The following is a 22,657-nucleotide window of genomic DNA, read 5'->3' as shown; positions in this document are numbered from 1 at the left end:
AGGAGGCGGCAAAGTTGTCTCAGTGCTGATTCCTCCTACCAGGGTGGGGGTTAGGGCAGGACAGACTAATGACAGGTATATGTTGGTAAATCACTTATCTTACTGCGGATTCCCATGAGCCAGCGTGCGAATTAAGAGACTCAGGAGTGCAGGGAAGCAGAGGTGGGAGAACTTATGGACTCAGGGGGTGGGGATGCAAGGATCACTTGAGGATGATTGTTCAAAACACCCGAACCCCAGGCCAAGTTTATGGATCCGAATTTTCCAGAGGATTTCTTAACAACAGTATCTTTTCATACAGTTGATTTCGGGCTAAGTGAGTTTTCTGGAAAGCCAGAGTTTCCTGTAATAGCCAAAAGTTTACTTAATGAAAGATCATCGAAAGGAACTTTGAGACTATTACTTTGTGGTATGAGGAACTACGTTTGTTAGAATGTTTATTGTAGAGACCAGTGTTTGTCCCTTAAAGTTGTAAACTGTATTTGCTACTGGAGGTTAAATTTATGGCCAGCTTCGAGATCATTGACCCCTGGCTATGATCTCTTGATCTTATTGTAATTAACTAGTCATTGTATGAAAATCAAGCATTTTTTGGGAAGGCGTAATATCATTCCTCCTTGCAGAAATTCTATCCAAGTCGACACTAAACATGTGACTTTAGCAGATAAAGATGCAAAGCCAATTCTCCTTCACCCACAAAGCGTTTAAACCAGTTTCTCCACAGCCCGTGGAATGATATGGCAGAGTTACTGAACACTCTGGATATAGTTCTGGGAATGATGTTCTCATGCAAATGACCAAAAGGACCAGGCTTTAACTGTACAAAGGTTAGTGTTGTTTCGTTTACGTTTGGTTTCTCAATCCCTTCTTGTCTGCTTTTCATCATGGGTGCAGATATCTTGTCTCTCCAAAACCCACAGTTTGGGGGATTGGTCTTAGCTTCCAAGAGACCAGTGGGGTGCTGCTCCCGCTGGGAGCACTCAGCCAGCATTCATTGGTGATAACAGGGCCTCCTCATCTTGTCAAGGATCCAGCTGGTGTGTGAGGATGGAGCGGGGGTCATTTAAAGTCTTTGATGCTTTCCTCCCTGAGCCAAAACAAGGAGGTCCTTTATGTGCCTGTGTTTATAGGGGATGGGGATGGGAAACTAGACTACAGTACTAGGTATCTCTTCCTGCTTCCAGATCAAGAGAAATTTGAGAATGAGAGGTGGCGTTGTTACCAAGGAGAGCTAGTTTGTCCACTAGTAAGCAGGTGTTCTTCTGATGGGGTTTCCTATTGGCTCGTGGAGTTGGCGATTGTCCTTCTGCATGGCTGCCAGCATCTGATCTTCCAAAGACCCCACAAAGATATTCTGAGTCACGGATTACATTTATTGCATCATTTCCTTTCTCATCTATTTCTCACCCACCAAGGGCAAAGGAGGGGTGACTTACATTCAAGATTCATCCATAGTCTGGCTTTTATACAGATCTGATTGGATACACTGAGTTACAAATTTGTAGCTAGCATCACTTAATTTATTCTATTAGGTATAAGTAAGTGTCTTTAAGTTTTTAAGGCATGATAACAATAACCATGATTTAGGAATTTCTGGGTTTAGCACCAAGTCTTCTCACACCAGCCTTAAAAATCCCCATCCCTGGCTCCCCAATAACCCTTTGCTTTTCTAAAGTCACTGTAAGCTCCATCTTCTGTGTTAACTTTAGGGCTTTTGCAAGATCTGAATAGTATTAATTCCTCAGTTAAATCCCATTATCTTTGCCCCTGTTTCTCCCTGCTTTTCGGGGATTACCCTTTCACTTCTGCCATCTGCCCTCCCATATGTGAAGATGAAAATGGAGACACTCTTATCTGAGGCAGCTTTCCAATGAAAGGACAGAAAATATAAGAGAGTGACTAGATATTGTCAGTTGCCCAAGAAAATGACTATCAATTGCTTACGTGTCCTACTTGGACCTCAGGTTTTCTTGGGAAAATGAACTTCGAGTAGATGATTCATATGGTCTTTCCAGGGCTAATTTCTCTGAATGCACAAACATTTGCTGCAGCTGGGTGTTGTGTTTGGCTCTAGGATTCCTGGTAGCAAAAGCAAATAGGAAAAGATGTCGAATTATATGGTGTTCATCATCTGTCAAAAAGTAGTGCAGACTTAGACCTGTCAAGATGGAATAACACTTGGCTAGAAAAGTGTATTATAGCAATGACTCTAAGTTACAAGTGACCAAAATTCAAATTGAGATCATGTGAGCACACTCACACACTCACTCACACATTCAGACCCACACTATGGGTGGGCAGGTACTTGAATGTCCGCAGGATTTCATCTCTGCTTTCCTCTGTGTCTTGGGATCAGGCAGGTCAGTTTTACCAAGCTGAAACCATGGCAACAGGCAAATTCAGCCTCATAACTTCAAAACTAGAAACATTGGGAAAAAACATCTGAGGGAAGATTTTGACTGGTCAGGTTGAGTCACGTGCCAGCTCCTGGATCTGTCAGGATGTGGGCACTGCCGCTCCCTCCCTCTGCAGCTGAGGGTGAAATGGGATTTTCCCATAAGGTGGGTGGTTTTCATTCTAGGTAGGCAAAAAAGAAATCACAGTTTCACCATGTCATGGTGACTCCCTTTACCCCTTCTATTCGTGGTCCAGGTCTACCACACAACTTTGCCCTCCTCAAAAGTCTACTGTACTCTCAAAACCCCTAAGTCTTTTAAAAAGTTGTGACTTGGCTCCTGACTGAAGCTTCCTGCCCAGTCTTCTCAGGGTCTATCTCTAAGCGCTTTTCATGACGGCGACCAGCAACCTTGATAAATTAATCTGTGCTGCAGACAAATGAGCTAGAAATGATTAAGGACCACCAAGGACACACTTGCCATCCAATAAAGTTGGGTTAACTGACTGATCAAAGGGACCACATACCAGGGGGATGGTGAGGCGCTTCGCCAGACCAAGGAAGGCACAGACTTGCCATAGTATTGGAAAAAGGGGTGGGGTTTTGGTAAAATTTCAACAAAGTAGTGCTGTGCTTGCTTGTTCAAAGCAAGGCAAGGACATGTATGAAGGAGGAGACATCAGGCCTGGGCTGAGTGAGATCAGAAAACTCAGGATCCTGTTTTCTCGGGAACTAGAGAGTTAAGATAAATGTGGAATGTTGTGTGCAAGATCCTTGTCTGAAGCTCTGCACTGAGATTGGAAATTGAGACTCTTTTCCTATTAAAATGACTTAGAGCCTCCGGGCAAGAATGAGGTGTTCCATTCTCACTGACTGTGGTTTCAAACAGCCACGTTTCTGACAGTCTGTGGTTTTAGAAAACAAATTTTCTCATGTTCTTTTGTTACTTAACAAAAGCATTCCCCCCACAGTTTCACAGAAGAAATTCTTCCCCCTGAACTCATCTTCCAGGAAGGGGCAAACATAGATGCGCAGTTGTGAGTACGTGAAACACAGAGTTTATTCCTATATTATTATTGATTAATTATTATATTATTTTCCATATGAACAACTATACACCCACATTCACCCTGCCCTGTAGATACACTGGGTCCGGTTCTCTCTTGAAATAACAGCATGGCTTTTGTGGTCAAACATCAGGGAGAGAGGTAAAGTGGAAACGTTCCAACTACAAGGAGAAGTCAGAGAAGGTCTTTTGGAGTTTAGGTATGTTATTGAGCTGATCATTTATTGAGTTCTTTCTATGCGCCACTCCTTGTAAAGGAGATAGAGTTTCTACCCTTGAGCATCTCACAATATAGTGAGGGGAAGATGGCGGAGGGAGACAAGCCCAGAACTCCACGGTAAGAGCAATAGTGGATTTTGGCATAAACGTTTGTGAGAGCGAAGAGGAAGGAATTATGAACGCTGATCTGAAGCATTTGGTCCCCTCACGGTAAGAATAATCAGTGGGAGGGAGAATCAGAGGTTTGAAGGTGAGAAGATTCCATTTTGAAGATGTGGGAAAGTGTAGCAGACATTGCTGACCCCGTGCCCGGATGTGCTTGGCGCAGCCCCGAGCTCACCTGCAGCAGGTGGGCAGTTCCTGAGCTTGCGCACAGCCTCCCACCGTGGAGGCTCCAGCTTCTCCTGAGGGCTTTCTTCATTGCCAAGTCAGTTCACTTAGTCCGCTCACAGGTCTGCTTTGAAGTGTCGTGGATTTAGTCCTTCCTCTCCTCTACGGGCAATCTTCAATCACCAAGGAATGGCATCCATTGACTAGATCCCAACTGTCTTCCCCTGGGATGTTTCTGAGAATCATTCGTAGTTTCTCAGAGGTTTCCCAGCAGGACAGAACTCCAGCTGTCTACAGAGCTAATACGCTCATTAAGGCACACTTTTGTGCTTTTATTTCTTCAGGTCTTACTTTCTTTGTTCCCTCTCTTGCTTCCCTAAATTGCTGTCCAAATAAACTGCCTACATCCAAGTCTTTATCTCAGGTTCTGCTTTTGGGGGAACCCAAACTAACATAGCAAGCTCCTCTCCTGTAGGAGAGTAGCGCAGGAGGAGGAGAGGCAGATGGCCTGAATGTCAAGGAGAAGGTGCGGAGTAAAGAAAGGCAGTGAATGCTTTGCAGTTACAAAGGAAGTAAGGACCTTACTACGGATCTGGGGTCAGTATTAGAGTTCAACACCATGAGCCTAAAGTCATCTTGGGGTCTAAGCTACCACCTTGGGGAATGAAAGGGAGACTAGAGGAGGGGGGATGCTGTTGAGCAGGTGAGTCAGAGGGAGGACATGGCTTTCTGAGCAGAAGGAGGGAGCGGAAGACTGAAAATACTGGTTGGCATTTGGTATCTGAGCTGAACTGTTTTTGCTGAAGAATTTTAGATGTGACAGCTTGATTATTTCCCCGAGAGAATCAGAACATTGGATCCCCACTTACCGACTCAGCTATATGTGAAGTGACTCTGTTTCTGAGTAGAACAAAACTTTGCCCTGTTATACCCACAGCATGAATAATGAAGGGACAAATTTATCAATAGAACGAAGTAGTCTATTATTTCAGAAGTTATCCTCCATGTAGAGAGCTCTTTAGGGTTTATGATGAATTTAACCACCTTGGAAAAACATGGAGAAGTTTGAATTTAACTTTGTTAGTGGTATACTGTCCTTCTCATGGCGGTTTATTTCAGGAAACTTTATGCAACTCCCTTTCCTTGAACACTCAGGCTAGAAACATAACAACATTCCATTCCGGGAATGGTTCTTCAGACTTTGAAACATTGTATACAAAATGTGATGGAAATGGTAGCTGACCACCCTGGCCAGCGTGGCTCAGCTGGTTGAGCATAGGCTGCAAAGCCAAAGGTTGCCTATTCCATTCCTGGTCGGGGCACATGCCTGGGTTGTGAGCCTGGTGCCCGTGTTGGGGTGCATGGAAGAGACAACCAATCCATGTTTCTCTCTCTCTTTCTTTCTCCCTGCTCCTCTGTCTAAAATAAATTAATAAACATGTATGGCTGTGTGACTAAGCTCAGACCAATGGAATGTGGTAGAAGGAATGTGAGCAACTTCTGCTTTGCTGATTTAGGAGGAAGTCTCTAAGTTTAGCTCTTCCCCCCTTCTCACTGGCTACCCCAGTGGTACTCGCAGAAACTTCAGATGGCAGGTGTCAAATCTCATCCTGGGTCCCTGAATGAATGGGGGGGAAAGCCTCTTGCTGACCTGGAATACCCAACTTGGACCGATTAGGTGAGAGGGAAATGACCTTCCTTGTTCTGTAAGCCATATTATTGTCAGGTCTCTTGCATAGCACCATAACTCTTACCTTAACACGTGTATACACCTGCATAAATACTTATGCCATATATTTCCTTTGACTTCACCCTGATCTGGTTGTTGTGAGCTAGTTTAGAACATTCAAGGAGAATGGGGACACTTGAGCTTTACCTGCCTGGGGCAGGTTATCAACGCAGGGTTTGTTTGTCATTGTTCAGTTCATTAATTTATCTATCCATTCATCCATTCTTCTACCTGTCATGTATGCATCCATCCAAACATTCATTACACATACTGTTTTGAGACTTAATTTGTCCAAGACTCTTTGCTAGGGGACATCCAGGGGATATCAGTGTCACAAAGATGAATTATACCCAGTGCCTACTCTCAATGAGTTTATTGTCTAGAGACTTTAGGTGGAGACTAAATCCTTAAAATAGGGTCAATTTTATATTCTAGGAGATCTTAATTAAATTTAAAAAATGCTAGCTAATTTATATATTGCTGTTGTTGCTGGTGGTATTGTTATTATTTTGAGAATGCTCTCCCTGGTAAGTTTTTGTCTTCACTTTGAAGACCAGTGTTTACAGAGTGAAGGACCATTTTTATTTAATGGCAATAAACTGTGTGAGCACAAGCAGTGTGTCACCTACCACAGACACAGTATTTGCTCCTCCTCTTGCCCCTCCTTTCTTCCCCCAGGAGAAAAGCTGATGTATATTCTTGAGCCTTCCAGTCCTCTAGGCTCAAACAGCTGCTTAAGGGATGAAGATAAGAAGGAGAAATTGAAAGGACCAGCCCAAAAAGCTTTGCCAGGTAGGAGGAAATTTCTTTTCTTAGGCATAATTTTCTTTGGGGGCACTTGAGTTTGTTTCCCTTTATTTTTGAAAACACACTGCTACTTTTTCACTTCTAGGTAGAGACAGAGACAAAATGATATAGACAAAGGAGAAAGAGACAGAGGCTGAAAGGGATGGAGAACTAGTGAGGCAGGGAGAAAGATTCAGATGAACCCTCCCCCCAAAAGAACATGTTAGATATACAGAGAAAGAGGAACCTCTAAATGAAAACCATGCCGGAAGGGATTTGCGCCTCTCTGAACTTTCACCAAGCAGGGATACGGGAAATACTTTGTGACTGTACCCAGAATGTATCGTCGGTATGGAAAAGGGAAACTGACTCAGGGGACTCACACAGGTTGTGTGAATTATTTCACTGGAAAATGGAGATTAATGTTTGAATGTAAGGCCAAAAGAAGAAGAAAACACTAAAGATTTGATGAATAAACAGACTTAGTAGAGACATAAAACTCAGGTCAAAATGACTTCCCCTTTTAGAGCATTCTCCAGCCCAAGGCAGGCAATTTTGAGTTAGCAATAAAAATTTTTGTCCATCTAGCTCACAAGGATTCATGCAATTTGAATACTATTTTCCTTTCCATTTGACTACTATACACAATTTTAACCAGTAAGTTAAAGGATTATTCACATTTTTATGAAAAATTCAAACATACAACAAAATTTAAAAGTTCAAAGAATACATGTATACTCAACACTTAGGTTCATGATTAACATTTTAATATGGTTGTTTTCCACAGATCTATCTCCTTATTCATCCCTTAATCCATCTTATTATTTTGTGAATTTTTAAGTAAGTTATAGACATCAGTATACTTCTCCCTAAATATGTCAGCACGCCCATAATTTACTAGAGCTCAAGGAAATGATTACTTTGTAAAGAACTGCAGAAAAAGTTAGGTGAAATTGATCTGTTTTAGATTTTTGTATGCAGTTTTTAGATAGCTGGGGCTGATATTTCTACATTTACATTCAGAGAACAAACATAAGGATAGTGATGACTAGTAAAGGTGACTTTTGTGGGATGAAAGTATCAAAAATATTGGCTGAAAATTATTCCACAGGATCTACGGAAGAAAAATCTATCGCCTTTTTGTTTCTTTTGTATTGATCTTCAGAAACTAAGAAACAGGTCCTGGGACTACCCAATACAGCCGGGTCTTTTTCAATTTCAGCCCCTGAGTGTGTATCTGAAAGTAATCTGAAATCACATAGTTCTGTCTGGTAGTTTCTGACTCATAGGATTGGGCTTTGAACGGTCTGAGGATGTGTTTATCTGGACATTGACTAAGAGTAGCCAGCCCCTGTTTATATTTTTGCACAAACAGAAAATATGGTGAGTTACAGAGTCACTAGGAAGTAAAATGATAGATGTTATCTCCCTGATATTTTTGCCTGAAATATTCTGAACCTACAAACACAATGACTCCTTTAAAAAAGATCATATAGACGACTGTTTTGCTCGAACATTCCAACCTAATCTTGTGTCTTATGTTGGGGCAACTCACTAGCTAAGTGAATTTGGGGGCTGTGAGTTTTAAAGCATTCACCCTTCTGGCCGCACCTCTCCCATACCCCCTTGCATGTGGGTTGCAGTCACAGACTGGCTTAATTTCGGATTTCTCAGGGGTCTGGAGCCAAGTCTATTCCGACACTATGCCTGTGATCTAGTTTTACTCATTCTACAACTTGCCAAATGTTTAGATTTACACTGCTGTTTGTTCTGATTATACTTTTAATACAAGTGAATTAAAATAGGACTGTAATTAAAATGTAAAACTAAACCCAGTTGGCAGTGAGTCCTTCATTTACCAAAATATAAGGACCTAGGGGCCACCAGTCTCCCAGAGAGTGCCTCTAAATCTTTGTATAGAACATTCTATCTCAAGAACAGGAAGTCATTTGTGTTTTCCAAGCAAATGCAACAAAAATTTTTTATGCAACAAAAATCTGTGGAACACCTAGAATGTACCAGGCCCTGGGGACAGATGATGGAGAATAAAATATTCCTCACAGTGCTTATATTCTGTCTAAAGGCAAGGGTATAACAACGGATAATTAATAAAAATCATGATGAGTATTATATAGCATGTTAGGAGGTGATAAGAACTATGGGAAAAGAGGAAAAGCAGAGCAGGGTCGGGGGGTCAGTGTGCTCGTAGAACAAGGGTGGGCAGCAATTTTAAGCAGAATGGCTAGGGTGGACCTACGTATGAAGGTGACAGCAGAGCAAAGACTTTTGGGCCACATAGATTTGGGGGTGTATGGGGAAGAGTGTTAGAGGCAGAGGAAAGAGCATATGCAAAGATCCTACCAGGGGATGTGACTGGCTATTTGAAGAACATCGAGTAGTCCGAGGTGATTGGAGTGTAATGAGTGAGAGTGAGAGAGGAGTCAGAGGGAAAACTGTGGCCCACAGCACACAGGGCCTTGTAACCTACTTTGTCTTTTTACTGTGAGCAACACAAGCGTTCGTTAAAAGGCTCTGAGCAGAGGTGACTTAGGTTTTGAAAGGGATTTTCCTGGATATGTACTGAGGCTAGACTTCAGGGAGAAAGGTTGGAAGCAGAGAGAGCCAGGGAGGTTTCGGTGGTCATCAAACAAGAGAGGGGATGGTGGCTCAGGACAGGCTTTGCAGTAGAAGTGGTGGGATAGAATCAATTTCTGGATATACAGCTTTAGTGGAAAGCCAACAGGATTTCCTGGCTGGTTAAATGTAGGGTGTGTGTGAGCCAGAGAGTTCATGGAGTTGGGTTTGTGCCGTGAGAAGGTTGCCGTTGACATGAATTGAAGAAAATGAAGGAGGAAGAAAAAAAAAATAAAAGAGCAAAGAAGGGAACTGTTCTAGGTGCTGAGCATACATAAATGATGAAGGCACAGTCTTAATAAGCCCGATTATTCGCTGAAATAAGTGCACAAGGTTCAGAGGAAGAACAGAACAGGCGGGAGGTGACATTTGTGCTGGGTTTTGAAAGGAGCCTGCCAGGTGTGAGTGTATGTGTGGGTGTGTGCGCACAGATGCACATGTTTTGGGATCAAGGAATGGAGTGCATTGTTTTAGGCAGAGGGAAGGAATCAGTGGCCTATTGCAAATCTGTGAAGTCTGAATGAACTTTGCAAAACACACTCATCTTACAATCATGTGACCTTCAGAAAGTTAGCCATTTACAGCCTGTAAAGACGTATCTTCATCTTTCTCAGGGCCAGATAGGTTTGTCTTGGTGCCTTTAATGGGTATTTTTTTTCTATTTGTCTTAAAAAATTTATCATACACTATTTAAGACATTTGAAAAATGATACAAAGAATAACTTAATGGCGCTTTTTCATTTCAAGCTGAAGTCATGGAGGCAAAAGTGAAAGATTTAGCTCAAAGAACATGGGCAGCTAGTTTCAAAGAGCTGTGTCACCCAGGTGATGAGATGGCCACCAGGCTGGTGTCATGCTAGGTACCCTATGCCTTTGATTTGGGGAGTCTCCTCTCACTGCTGTGAAAAGGCTGTTACAACCCCACATCTCACTTTCATCATAGTGTGGTTATTCCCTAGACTCCAGGAAGCAAAAATGCCACCTCGGCTCTGTGATTCAAGCAAAGCATTTCTCTTGGAATAAAAAGTGCTGAAGCCTGGTTGTGTCAGCGAGGACGGACTAACACTTTGGGACTTTGTCAAGAGACTATTGCTTGGCAAAGGTAATGGCAACCTCTCAAGTTTTGTAGATTTTCCAAAGTCCTTCCTCCCCAATGAGCTCATGCCATCCTGCCAAGTGGTGATGGCAAGGTGTCATTGCCTCTACTTGATGCTGACAGAGCGGAGGCTTAGAGGGTTCAAGAGACTCCAAGAAGTCACATAACAAGAATGTTGCAGGGGTGACATGTGAACAGAAAACTGAAAGTCGCATTTGGTATCTGTTTTACTGCTCCACACTATACTTTCTCTCCAGCATCTGGAAACACTGTCTTCTTAAAGGACATAAAAGAAACAAAGGACCATGTATGTGACACCAGACTAGATCATTGCAAAGGGCCATCTTGCCCTTATTCACTATCATGACCTGCTCTTCCTGTGTTTACTGGTGACAGGAAGTACGGAGTGGCAGAGTGCCCTGACACAGCCAGGGCATTTAGAGAGAGGCCTGATCTGCCTAGTGGACTGTAGGCATCCTCCCTGAATGAAATGTCTCAGAAAGATAAGGTAGTTATTACCATTTATCTGGTGAGATAGAGCTCAAGAAATGCTGGAACAATTGAGTTTCTAAGCCACACATAAGCTGAAAGAGTTTGAGTAAATACTTTTTTCATTGGATGAAAACATTGAGCAGGTCAACCATTTATATAAAATCATAAAAGGAAAGATCAATTAGTTAGCATCAATGTAGCCAGTCCTACCATGATTTCTCAGGCCCTCTATGTGTTCACAGCCCTGTGAGGCAGATAAGCATTAAGCAGGCAATGACAATGCAATATGGCAAATGAGGTAACGGATGTATGAACCAGGAGTTATGAGAAACTAGGTGAATCAGGATGTGAAGAGGGTCTAAGATGCTTTAAAAATGCCTCACTGCTGAGATTTTGTTCGGTTCCAAAATTTTGAACACCCTACAGCTGAAGTGTGCTGCTCTTGTGATGACCACAGCTGATGGGAGTCTCACGGCCACAGCACCCGTTTATTGCTCTGCTGTGCTCTGGCCATTGTCAACTTTGTCCCTGCCTGGAGGCATGCTCCAAGACCCTGCATCTTGCTGTATTTTTCTTTTGGAGCCTAATGACACATTGTAGTTGAAATGTTTGACACGACCTCCCTCAAATATTTTGCAGCAAAGTTGTGTATATATAGCCAAGCAGTCATAAGACTTGTGAATGAGGGCAGAGAGCAAATGTTAATGTTTATTCAGTCACTTAAGGCTAACCTTTAGTTTCTTTTAACGGTCAGACATGCTGTGTGGTTTTTAAAGTGCTGTATATAGAAAACTCTGTTTATGTCCCTCAACTCTTTGCCTCCTGGAGCTTCCTGTTGCCCAGATGTGGTATGCTGCACATCTTCGTAGAAAGCCAAATGGAAGGGGTTAAAATACTCTAAGTGGCCAGAAAGAGAGAGAGAGAGGGAGAGACAGATAAGGAGAGAGAATAAACATAACTCTGGATTTCAGAGTAAGGTATAATTAGAAAGAAAAAATTTAAATGTGTTAATTTTGCATATTTGCATTGGACCTTTCATCCAAATACATTGCAGCTTCTGCTTACCTTTCAGTCACACAGAAGACATTGTAAAATTGATCATCTTTTCCCTTTCACCATTTAGTTAATAGACATTTGATTTTCTCCATGTGGAGCTGGAGATGCTGTTGAAGACATCTGTCTGGGAAGGAGCCATCGCATGCTAAATGCATGGAAGAGTGGTTTTCAAAGTGTGGTCCCCTGGACCGGCTCGGCATGCAAATTCTCACACCTCACCACAGACCTCTTGAATCAGAAACTCTTGAGTTAGGGCCCAGGAGGCTGGGTTTTAACTGGTCTTCTGAGTGATTCTGATGTGTTGTGCAAGTTTGAGAGCCACCATCATAGGGTGTTAGAGTTGGCTGATTTACTCTTATGGTTGAGGGGGACTCCCACAGAGAGAGAACAGAAACCCTGAAGGAGACTGGTATGTGAACACTGCAAATGTAATTCAACAGAGCTTAGTTGGTTTATTGTTGAAAATCTGCCCAGTTCCTCTCTTCTATCTCACCTTCTCACTTCAGGTATTTCAGAAAACCAAAGGTCCCCATAAAACTTATGTCTTAAGAGCTTGTATAGTACAGACACTCCAAGGAGGTTTACCCAAGTTCCCACCACTCCAAACCTTAGCTCCCAAGGCCCTGGATGAACTCCATTTGGGGTGTCTTGAAACTCTCCTGTGTCTTTGCACATGCTGTTCTTCTGCCTGGAAGGACACTTGTCCACTTGCAACTTTCTACTTACCCTTCAAGTTTCAACTCTAGTGACATTGGCTCTGAAGTCTTTACCCAAGTGAAGGGATGCACTCACCCACTGTGCTCCTTGGTACCTTGTACAAATTCCTATAGTATTTTCCTCATCCCATGGAACTGCAGTTTACCCATCTATCTCCAGTAGAGTTCCAAGTTCTCTTAGAGAAAGAACTACTTCTTTAACCTGTTATTTCTAGAGCCAGTATCTGGGTCAACCTTCTTCTTAAAGGACATAAAAGAAACAGAAACCATGTATGTGACACAAGACTAGATAATTGCAGAGGGCCATCTTGCCCTTATTCACTATCATGACTAGCTCTTTCTGTGTTTCCTGGTGAGAGGAAGTACAGAGTGGCAGAGTGCCCTGACTTACCCAGGGACTTTGGAGAGAGGCCTGATCTGCTTAGTGGATTGTAGGCATCTTTCCTGAATGAAATGCCTCAGGAAAAATAGGCTAGTTATTTCCACTTCGCTGGTGAAGCCAAGCTCATGAAATTCTGGGGTGGTGGAGTTTATAAGCCTCAAGAAAAAAATTACAAGAGCATTGCATGTTTCTCTCCCTCCTTCCTTCCCTCCCTCTCTCCCTATCTCTATCTCTCCCCCTACTTATTTCTGTCCCTTTCTGGATTATAATATGCTGAACATTTGAGAATAAATAGCTGATCTAAAGACCCCTGGCTCCATAACATATTGTGTGCAATTCTTAATAGCAAGGATGTTCTCTTAGATGACTACAACACAGTGGTCAAAAATCAGGAAATTTAACACCGAAACAGAATTCTTATATAATATTCAGTCCACATTAAAATTTTTATCTCTTGTCGTACTTCATGTCCTTTATAGCACTACTTGTTTGCAATCCAAGATCATGTGTTGCTTTCAGCTGTCATGTCTCCTTGGACTGTCTTAATCTCAGTTAGTACTTCGGTTTCTCCTTGTCTCTCACGACATTACTATTTTGGAGGAGCACAGGCCAGCTGCTTTTCAGACTGCCCCAAGTTTTGGTTTATATGCTTGTTTCCTCATTATTGGATTTAGGTCATGGATTTTTAAGGAGGGCTACCGTGTAAGTGATATTGAATGTTCTCAGGCACAACATCAGGAGGTACTTGGTGTTGGTTTATCCTATTATTGTTGGTATTAATATTGATCACTTGTTTAAGTTGTGTCCACCATGTTTGCCCATTGTAGATACTTTTCTGCCCTTTGTGCTTGTGATTAATTTGTGAGGGGATACTTTGAGACTGTGTTAAAGTCCTGTTTTCCAACACAATTTCACCCAATGGGTTTAGCATCTCTTAATGATTTTTCCATGAATCAATTATTGCTATAGTGGGTACAAGATAATTGTTTTAACTAAACAAATTAATCCTTAAAAAATAGATTGCCCTAATGAGCTAACTATTTGAGCAGTATACTTTGAAAGAAGTCTCTCTCTACCCCAAACCCATTAGAATTGTTTCCAGAAAGAATGGATTTCCTATGCTATCCCACCTAATCACACTTCATTTAGTGGCTTCATTTTTTTTGCCTCCATGATGGGTCCTACGTGTTCAAATGCAAAACCCCTTTAGCAGCTTAAATTCAATATAAACACCTTCATGAAATAGTGCATATAATGTAGATAGTAAGTCCTTGATATGTAGACATTTTCCTCTTCGTTGGTATAACACACACATATGAACAGCTGTAGGATGTTTATAAACTTTTGACTTTCCCACTAGATTCCCATAAACAGCTCTGGAGCTTTATTTACAGCTAACTAAAAATACTCATTTCTTATGGGTTATTGCATTATACTAATAATTAGGACATAATAAAATATAGAAATGTAAATACTCTATTTTTATATTTCATCTAATTTTATTAACCCAAGGGTTTAAAATGTTGAAGTATGGTGTTTTATTGTAACAATCATAATCATAATGTACGAATTTATTTTGGATTATTCTTTTTGGCACTATCAAACTCTCAACCTCTTTCTTCTCATACTGTCCTTAATCCATTAGAATGTTCTATTCTTTAAGATTCATGCATTCAATTCCACTGTTAGGAGTATATCTTAGGAAGCCCTGAAACACCAATCCAAAAGAACCTATGCACCCCGATGTTCATAGCAACACAATTTACAATAGCCAAGAGTTGGAAGCAACCTAGATGCCCATCGGTAAATGACTGGATCAAAAAACTATGGTGCATATACACAATGGAATTCTATGCAGCAGAAAGAAAGGAGGAGCTCCTACCCTTTGCATCATCATGGATGGAACTGGAAAGCATTATGCTGAGTGAAATAAGCCAGGCGGTGAAAGACAAATACCATATGATATCACCACTAACAGGAATCTAAACAACAAAACAAACAAGCAAGCAAAATATGACCAAAGACACTGAAATAGAGAACAGGCTGACAGTGACCAGAGGGGAGAGGAGAGGGAATTTCAGGGGAAAAGGGGAAGGACTCACATGAACAAGTATAAAGGACACATGGACAATAACTAAGGCGGGGGGCAGAAATGGGAGGGAGGTGGGGAGCACTGGGAGGCAGGGCTGGGAATATAAGACAGAAAACTGTACTTGAACAAGAATTTTAAAAAAAAGATTCATGCATTCATTTACTTGCATTTAGATGAAAGTTTGTTGGGGAATAAGATATTTATAATCTTAAATTATCTTTCCTTAAATTACTTGTATACCTCCTCGAGGTGGCATTAAAGGGAAGTTGATGTAAAAACTGAGGAACAGAGAAATTTAATTATATCACACTATGCTTTTGGCAAATCACTGGACTGATTCCCATACCTTGGGAATGTTTACAATATAGTGGACAATAGAATAGGCGTCTTAAATCAGCATGAAGCCCTCTGGAGTCATCATATAAACCTTGAAGGGTGAACCGGCTTGCTCAAGTCCCTACAGAGCAAATGGTCAAGCTGAAACCAGAATCAAGGCCTACAGGCTTCCTTCGAAGTCATGATGTCTCTAAGTATTTTCTGTTGGCAGAAAATAAAAATAGATGTGTATCCTTAAGTCACTCTGAAGGAGTAAAGTAAGCATACACTGTAGACATGTGTCTGCAGGGAAGCAGGGCGACTACACTGACACATTCTGGAGAGAGGATCTCAGTTGTTGGGTGAATGCTATTTCTGTGCATCACAAAGTCATTTCCATAAAAAATCCAGCTTAAAAGGCCCAAGACTGAACAGTGACTTGGGCACTTGTTACAACTCTTTGATAAATCTAAAGAATGATTCTCAAAGTTTCCTGAATTTCTTATCATTTCTGGCATGTAAAATTTCTCTCCCGAAAGGGAGTGTTTAGTTCTCTAAACACGAAAGTAAGTTTGTAATTCCATTCTCTGGAGTACCAAATATAGTGTTTTAGACATAAAACTGCTCTTTGAAGACCCACTTGGTGAATAAAGGAACTTAGGTCTTAAGCTCACATTACATTTTAACCTGGGGCGGGGGGGTGGGAAATTGCTCACACATCTTTATTTTACAGGAAGTGGGCTCTGCGGAGTTGAACGACAATCTGGACTTAAGATCTTTCATTGAAGGGTTTGAAGCAGATGTTTGAGGTCCAGATCCTTGGACCTGGAGTCAGGTTACCTGGGACACACCCTGGTAGCCCAGGCTCTGTGGCTCTGGTGTGCTGCTTCACTTTGGGGACCCGATTTCTTCATTTCCGTCAATGAAATGAGCAGAGTAAGGTTTGCTCTGCTGGTCTTTCCCGGGTCTGAGGTGAGAAACATGGAGATATGAGTATAGTAACTTACAAAGCAGCAACCAATTAGAAGTGAAAATTAAATGAATTAAATAAAGAATATGAGTCAAAATACACAAAACAAACTGCTTTATTAATGCAGTATGCAAAGTATTAGTGTTCCCCTACTTCTGAAGATTTTAAGTTTCAAATTAGAGGACATACTTTTTTACTTTTACATATAACAAACACTTAAAGAGTGCTTTCTGCATGCTAGGCGTGGGTAAAGTGCTTTACGATAATGAACTCAATCCTGATGACCAGATTCGGAGGTACAAGCTATAATTGCCCCCTTTTAAAAATGAAGAAATGGAGACACGGAGCAGTGAAGCAACTTGCTTAAGATTAACTCCTAAACAGTGGATCTTGGACTCAAATCTGGGTCGTCTATCCCCAAGAATACTTCTTCTTACACCTGCACTCTTCCGAGGATGGCTGTGAGGTTGCCTGGCTGTGAAGATGAAGAGGAGGTTCCCTGTCGCTGTTGAAACGCCTCATTCAATGTGACGGCTGTGTTGTTTTCACCATTAAGCACATAGACTTTCTTAGAGTTAAAAAAAAAAAGGAAACAAAATTGGGAGTGGATATCTTTCTTAGGGGTCTTTGGAAAGAGACCCATGTGTAGGAGAGGGGAGTGTGAGGCTCTGCTTCTCCTGGGAACATATGAAATATTTTCAGGCTGGCTAGACTTTATCAGGCAGATGTGCTCCTGAGAGATTTGAATATTACTTCATGCCACAGATGTTTATCAGGTCATCCGATGGTTGTATAAAAATACCAGCAAAATCCTCTGGGAATGTTTATGTCCTAGCAAATAAATTCACTGTGGGAAACAGAAGTTCTGCCAGACTCTATAGGCTTTCTCATTTGATTGCCATATCTGGACAACTTTAAACAGGAAAGTCCGAGGTATCCACTCTGGGTGTTTACAAAATTCTTCGTGAGATGGGCCAGCAAAACCATTTTTTATGAAATAATGTGGCAACGTGTCCTCCTTTATTTTTATAAAGCTTCCATCTGGGGAAAGACATAGTTGGGCTTTTTTAAAAACTCAACTTTATTGATGTATAATTAATGTACAATATGATGTACTCAAGTGTTTGAAGACGTAATTTTTTATTTATTTCATTTTATTTTTATTTTTTAAATATATTTTATTGATTATACCATTACAGTTGTTCTATTCCTCCCCTTTATTCCCCTCCACCCTGCACACCCCCTCCCCCACCTTCCCCCCTTTAGTTTATGTCCACAAGTTCTTTAGATTCTATACTTTCCCTACTATTCTCGCCCTCCCCCTTCTCTGTTTTTTACCTACCATCTATGCTACTTATTTTCTGTATCTTCTCCCCCCTTCTCCTCTTCCCACTCCCCTGTTGCTAACCCTCCATGTGTTCTTCGTTTCTATAGTTCCACTCCTGATCTAGCCGTCCTCTTGGTTTGCTTCTGTTTTAGGTGTGGTTGTTGACAACTGTGAGTTTGCTGTCCTTTCACTGTTCATATTTTTTATCTTCTTTTTTTTAGATAAGTCCCTTTAACATTTCATAAAATAAGGGCTTGGTGATGATGAACTCCTTGAATTTGATCTTATCTGAGAAGCACTTTATCTGCCCTTCCATTCTAAATGAAAGCTTTGCTGAATAAAGCAATCTTGGCTGTAGGTCTTTGGATTTCATGACTTGGAATACTTCTTTCCAGCCCCTTCTTGCCTGGAAGGTCTCTTTTGAGAAATCCACTGACAGTCTGATGGGAACTCCTTTGTAGGTGACTGTCCCCCTATCTCTTGCTGCTTCTAGGAGTCTCTCCTTCATTTTAATCTTGGGTAATGTAATTATGATGTGCCTTGGTGTGTTCCTTCTTGGGTCCAACTTCTTTGGAACTCTCTGAGCTTCCTGGATTTCCTGGAAGTCTATTTCCTTTGCCAGATTGGGGAAGTTCTCCTTTATTATTTGTTCAAATAAGTTCTCCATGTGGCTGTTCCTCTTCCCCTTCTGGTACCCCTATAATTTGGATGTTGGAATGTTTAAAGATGTCCTGGAGGTTCCTAAGCCTCTCCTCATTTTTTTGAATTCTTGTTTCTTCATTGTTTTCTGTTTGTTTGTTTCTTTCTTCCTTCTGGTCCACTCCATTGATTTGAGTCCCAGTTTCCTTTCCATCACTACTGGTTCTCTGTGCATTTTTCTTCATTTCACTTAGTGTAGTCTTCATTTTTTCATCTAATTTGCAATCAAACTCAACCAGTTCTGTGAGCATCCTGATCACCAGTATTTTGAACTGTGCATCTGATGGGTTGGCTATTTCTTGGTCACTTAGAGTTATCAGCTCTGGGGCTTTGAATCCTTCTTGAGCCATATTTTGGACTGTTTGTGCATGTTACGAATGAGGAGTGGAGCCCTAGGTGTTCACCAGGGCCAGGCCACTCAGTCACTAGGTTATGACACTGTATGTGGGGGCAGGGCCAAAGGAAAGCAATGGTGGTCCCCTCTGCTGCCTCCTGCTGCCACCTCAGGCCGCAGGGTCTGTCCCACTGAGCACAAATGTGCAACCGTGGTCAGCCCGCCGCTGGGTTCGCCCACTGGGGCCTGTGCGGTCTGTCTCACTGCTCACTCCTTTGCTGGTTTATCTGTGCAAATGTGTGACCGCAGCCAGCCTGCTGCCCTGAGCCCTCACTGGGTCAGCCCCACACGGAGGTGCCTGGGCACCTGGGGTTGGGGGATCTTTCCCCACTCCACTGCTGGCTCCGCCCCTCTTACCGGTCCGGTTGAAGGGTTTGTTGTTGTTGGACTTCTGTATAGTTCAATTTTCTCTTCTTTGGTTGCATCTTTGTTCTCCAGACCTTTGTTGTATTCAAACTTGGTTGTGGGAGAAGGCACAGTGCTTCTACCTACACCTCCATTTTGGCGGAAGTTCCTCTGAAGATGTAATTTTTTAATTTCAATTTTTTTTATGCTGTTACCATTGTCCCCACTTTTTTCTTCCTTTCTGTACCTCTACCTAGCCCCAGGCTAATCCCCATGTTGTTGCCTGGGTCCATGGGTTGTGCATAAATATTCTTTGGTTAAACCCTTCACCATCTTTCATCCCATCCCGTCCTTCCCCACTCCAACTTTCCAGCAGCTGTCTGTCTGTTTTATGTATTTAAGCTTCTGTTAGTATTTTGTTGGTTGGTTTATTGTGTTTATTAGTTTCCACATATAAGTGAGATCATATGGTATTTGTCTTTCACTGACTGGCTTAATTCACTTAACATAATTAAGGTCCTTCCATGATGTTGCAAAATGTAAGCGGCTTTTCTTTTTCATTTCTGCATAGTATGCCACTGTGTAAATGTACCACAGCTTTTTTATCCATCATCTACCAACGGGCACTTCAAATCTTGGCTATTGTAAATAGTGCCGCTATAAACATAGGAGTGTATATATTTTTTGTATTCGTGTTTCAGAATCCTTGGGGTACATTCTCAGAAGTGGAATTGCTAGGTCAAAAGGGAGTTACATTTCTAAGTTTTTAAGGCTACTTCATACTGTTTTCCACAGTGGCTGTACCAGTCTGCATTCCCACTAGCAATGCACTAGGGAACTCCTTTCTCCACAGCCTTGCCAACACTTGTTTGTTGATTTATTGATGGTAGCCATTCTGACAGGTATACAGTGATATCTCATTGAGGTTGTAATTTGCCTTTCTCTGGTGATTAGAGATGTTGAACATTTTTTCATATATCTATGGGCCCTCTGTTTATCATCTTTGGAGAAGTATCTATTTGGGTCTTTTGCCCATTTCTTAACTGGCTTGTTTGTCTTCCTGGCATTGATAATTTTAATTATGAGGTTTCTTTTTCTCTCTAGGTACATATCTAGAATGGAGACCTGGAAGACATTTTGGAAGATCATCTTCCTTGCAGCTAGCTTTGGCTTCATCAAGTCACAGAGAACTGGTAATGCATCAGATTCCTAAGCCAAAAGTGACAACTGTGCCAGGAACCTAGTGGCAGTGACAATCTTAAAGGGGCTTCACAATTAAAAAAAGGGAAATGGTTCTTCAAAAAATAACTTAGAATCTGCAAGCTTATAATCAATAGTGGCACCCCCTTTTTTTTCAAAGCTTAACCCCAAGTGACAAAAAAGATATTAAAAATATGGTATATCTGAATGTATTACCAGGCTTTCAAATGCTTTTGTAAACATGGGCCTGGTTTACTGATTCTGCATCTTGTTTTGTTTCCTTTGGCAGAACTATTCCCAGGGGTAATTGTTATCACAAAATGAATAACTTCCCCAAATGCTAGTGACACCTCTGAAATTTTTTGCAGTCATTTCAACAGATTGTTGGGACTTTTCACGATGAAAGTCTCATCAAGAGAAGAATAGTCAAGTAGCCTGAAGCCCCACTGAGACAGTATCAAGATTTAAATATTCATATGTAATTACACAGACTGTTATTTGTTGGGAAGACATGACACTCTCCAAATTTCCCCTTTGGCTCTGACTCCCCTCTCTTGCGAACAGAAACTGTGACAGTCAGCCTTTTCATGCTTCAAACACCTTCTCAAATGACAGAAAGATAGTGGTGGATTTAAGAAAGTAGCGCTGCATGAAAATGTAATCCAAGACTCAAGTCACACATGATGGAAGCAATACTTATTTGCCTGAAAAATATTCTGCAGCTGTGAGCTTTCTCCTGATTGGGAAGATTAGAAAAACACTTCATGTCTGTGTCTGATCTCTCCTGAAAGAGATGTTAAGGGGACAAACCGGTTAGCCATCCTTGGAGCACTCACTGAATTCTCTCCTCTTTAACAGGGTTGCATCGGGGGAGGGGTAAAGGGAAAGAAAGCTTAAAGGGCTTTAGGCTCATATATCATCTGCCTTTTCAGTAGTTATGATTGTACTTGGCTTTCTGACCGACATTAGGCAAAATTCCAAGAGGTGGTGGCATTCAGGATGCTAGAAGTGACAAATGAATTTAGTGTCTAGAGAGCACAGCAACCTCCTCAGTCCTTCTCTCTCTCTCTCTCTTTTTTATTGTTGTTCAGGTACAGTTGTCTCCATTTTTCCTCCACCGCTCCCCCCTACCCCTTCTCTACCTCAACTCTCATGTGGTCTCTGCCTTTCTGTAACGTGGATTTTTAATTTAATCTTCCTTATGGCAGTCCGGGTTAAGGACTGGTTTCCAATACTGGCTCTTTGCATGGATTTACGCGTTCCTTTGTCTTTCTAGCTCTTATTTTCCTTATGTGTGAGATAGGTGGATTGGATTCGTTGTTCTGTACTCGAACTGTTTAATTTAGTGACTGCTAGACACACGTGACTATTTAAGTTAAAATTCGATAATAAAATTTAAAATTTAATTTCTCAGCTGTACTAGCTACATTTCAAGGGCTCAGTAGGCACATGTACCTGGTGGCTACAGTATATGGCATTGCATAGTCTCATAGAATCATTTCTGATTCTAAAATTTTCCGATTCCCTTAGTTGGTTTCATCATTGTTCAATATGTCTTCTCCTTTCTATCTTTGGGTGACTACTCCATGCTAGACACACAAGTGGTGGGCCAACAAAAAACATGGTGTCTATTTCCATGGAGCTCACAGTCTAGTCGGTGAGATTGCCATTAACTGAATACGCCTACTGATGAATTAGTTACATTACAAACTGAGATAAAAGAATATGATTCTGTGGGGGTTTACCAGATGAGAAGGGAGAAAGGATGAAAGGAAGAACAAAAAGTCCACAGGGGGCAAGTGGGAGCATATGAAGTTTGAGAATCTGGACTAAGGAGCCTGGAACACAGGGAACAACGTGGAGCGGTCAGAGAAATAAAGCTGGAAAGATAACGCAGGGCCAGCCCAGGCCAGTGTTTTAACCCTCCTGGCACAAAATCAAATGCAAGGTGTGTTTAAGTCTGAGATCATTATCCCTTGGTTTTCCAGACACTTTAAACCTCTTTAACTGGTTTCTGCTTTTGTTTCTCCTGCCATCACTAATTTACGTGTTCTTTCATCATCACAGATAATGAACTTGTGAGGTATTGAGGGGAAGGGAGAAGTCGTGTGGTTATTGAGAAGTAGGTAGATCATAGTCATCTATCATTCTGATCTGCACAAGCACTGTGCTTAATCCACATTTTACTTCGTGTCACAGGAAAGCAAATTTGGAATTGAAAGAGACCAGGTTATCTGGTCAATCTTTTATTCTAGAGAAACACAATCTGAGAAAGAGAGAGGGTAGCTCTTTGCTCAAGCCCTGCAGCCGCCTGGTTGGTGTCAGATCCCTTCCACGCTGGAGACCAGGATGGGCCCAGCTGGAGCACCACTCTGTCGGATCATTGTTGGGGACGTGGTTCCCAGAATTAGAGC

The 22,657-nt window shown here is 41.6% G+C and overlaps 1 protein-coding gene across 1 annotated transcript in view; it reads left to right on the top strand.

The window, feature by feature from the left end:
• Positions 1-665: 665 nt before the first annotated feature.
• The window catches only part of LOC118997585 (collagen alpha-4(VI) chain-like), a 114,921-nt gene continuing 92,929 nt past the window's right edge, over positions 666-22,657 (top strand). The window contains exons 1-2 of the mRNA XM_037061315.1: positions 666-827; positions 20,148-20,236. Of these exons, the coding sequence (XP_036917210.1) occupies positions 20,161-20,236 (76 nt within the window). The 5' untranslated portion in view covers positions 666-827; positions 20,148-20,160. The remainder of the gene's footprint in view (positions 828-20,147; positions 20,237-22,657) is intronic.

This window comes from Sturnira hondurensis, unplaced genomic scaffold (assembly GCF_014824575.4).
Source record: "Sturnira hondurensis isolate 20B ecotype Veracruz unplaced genomic scaffold, ASM1482457v3 Scaffold0013299, whole genome shotgun sequence".
NCBI classification, from domain to species: domain Eukaryota; kingdom Metazoa; phylum Chordata; class Mammalia; order Chiroptera; family Phyllostomidae; genus Sturnira; species Sturnira hondurensis.
This window is presented reverse-complemented; position numbering and strand designations above follow the sequence as displayed.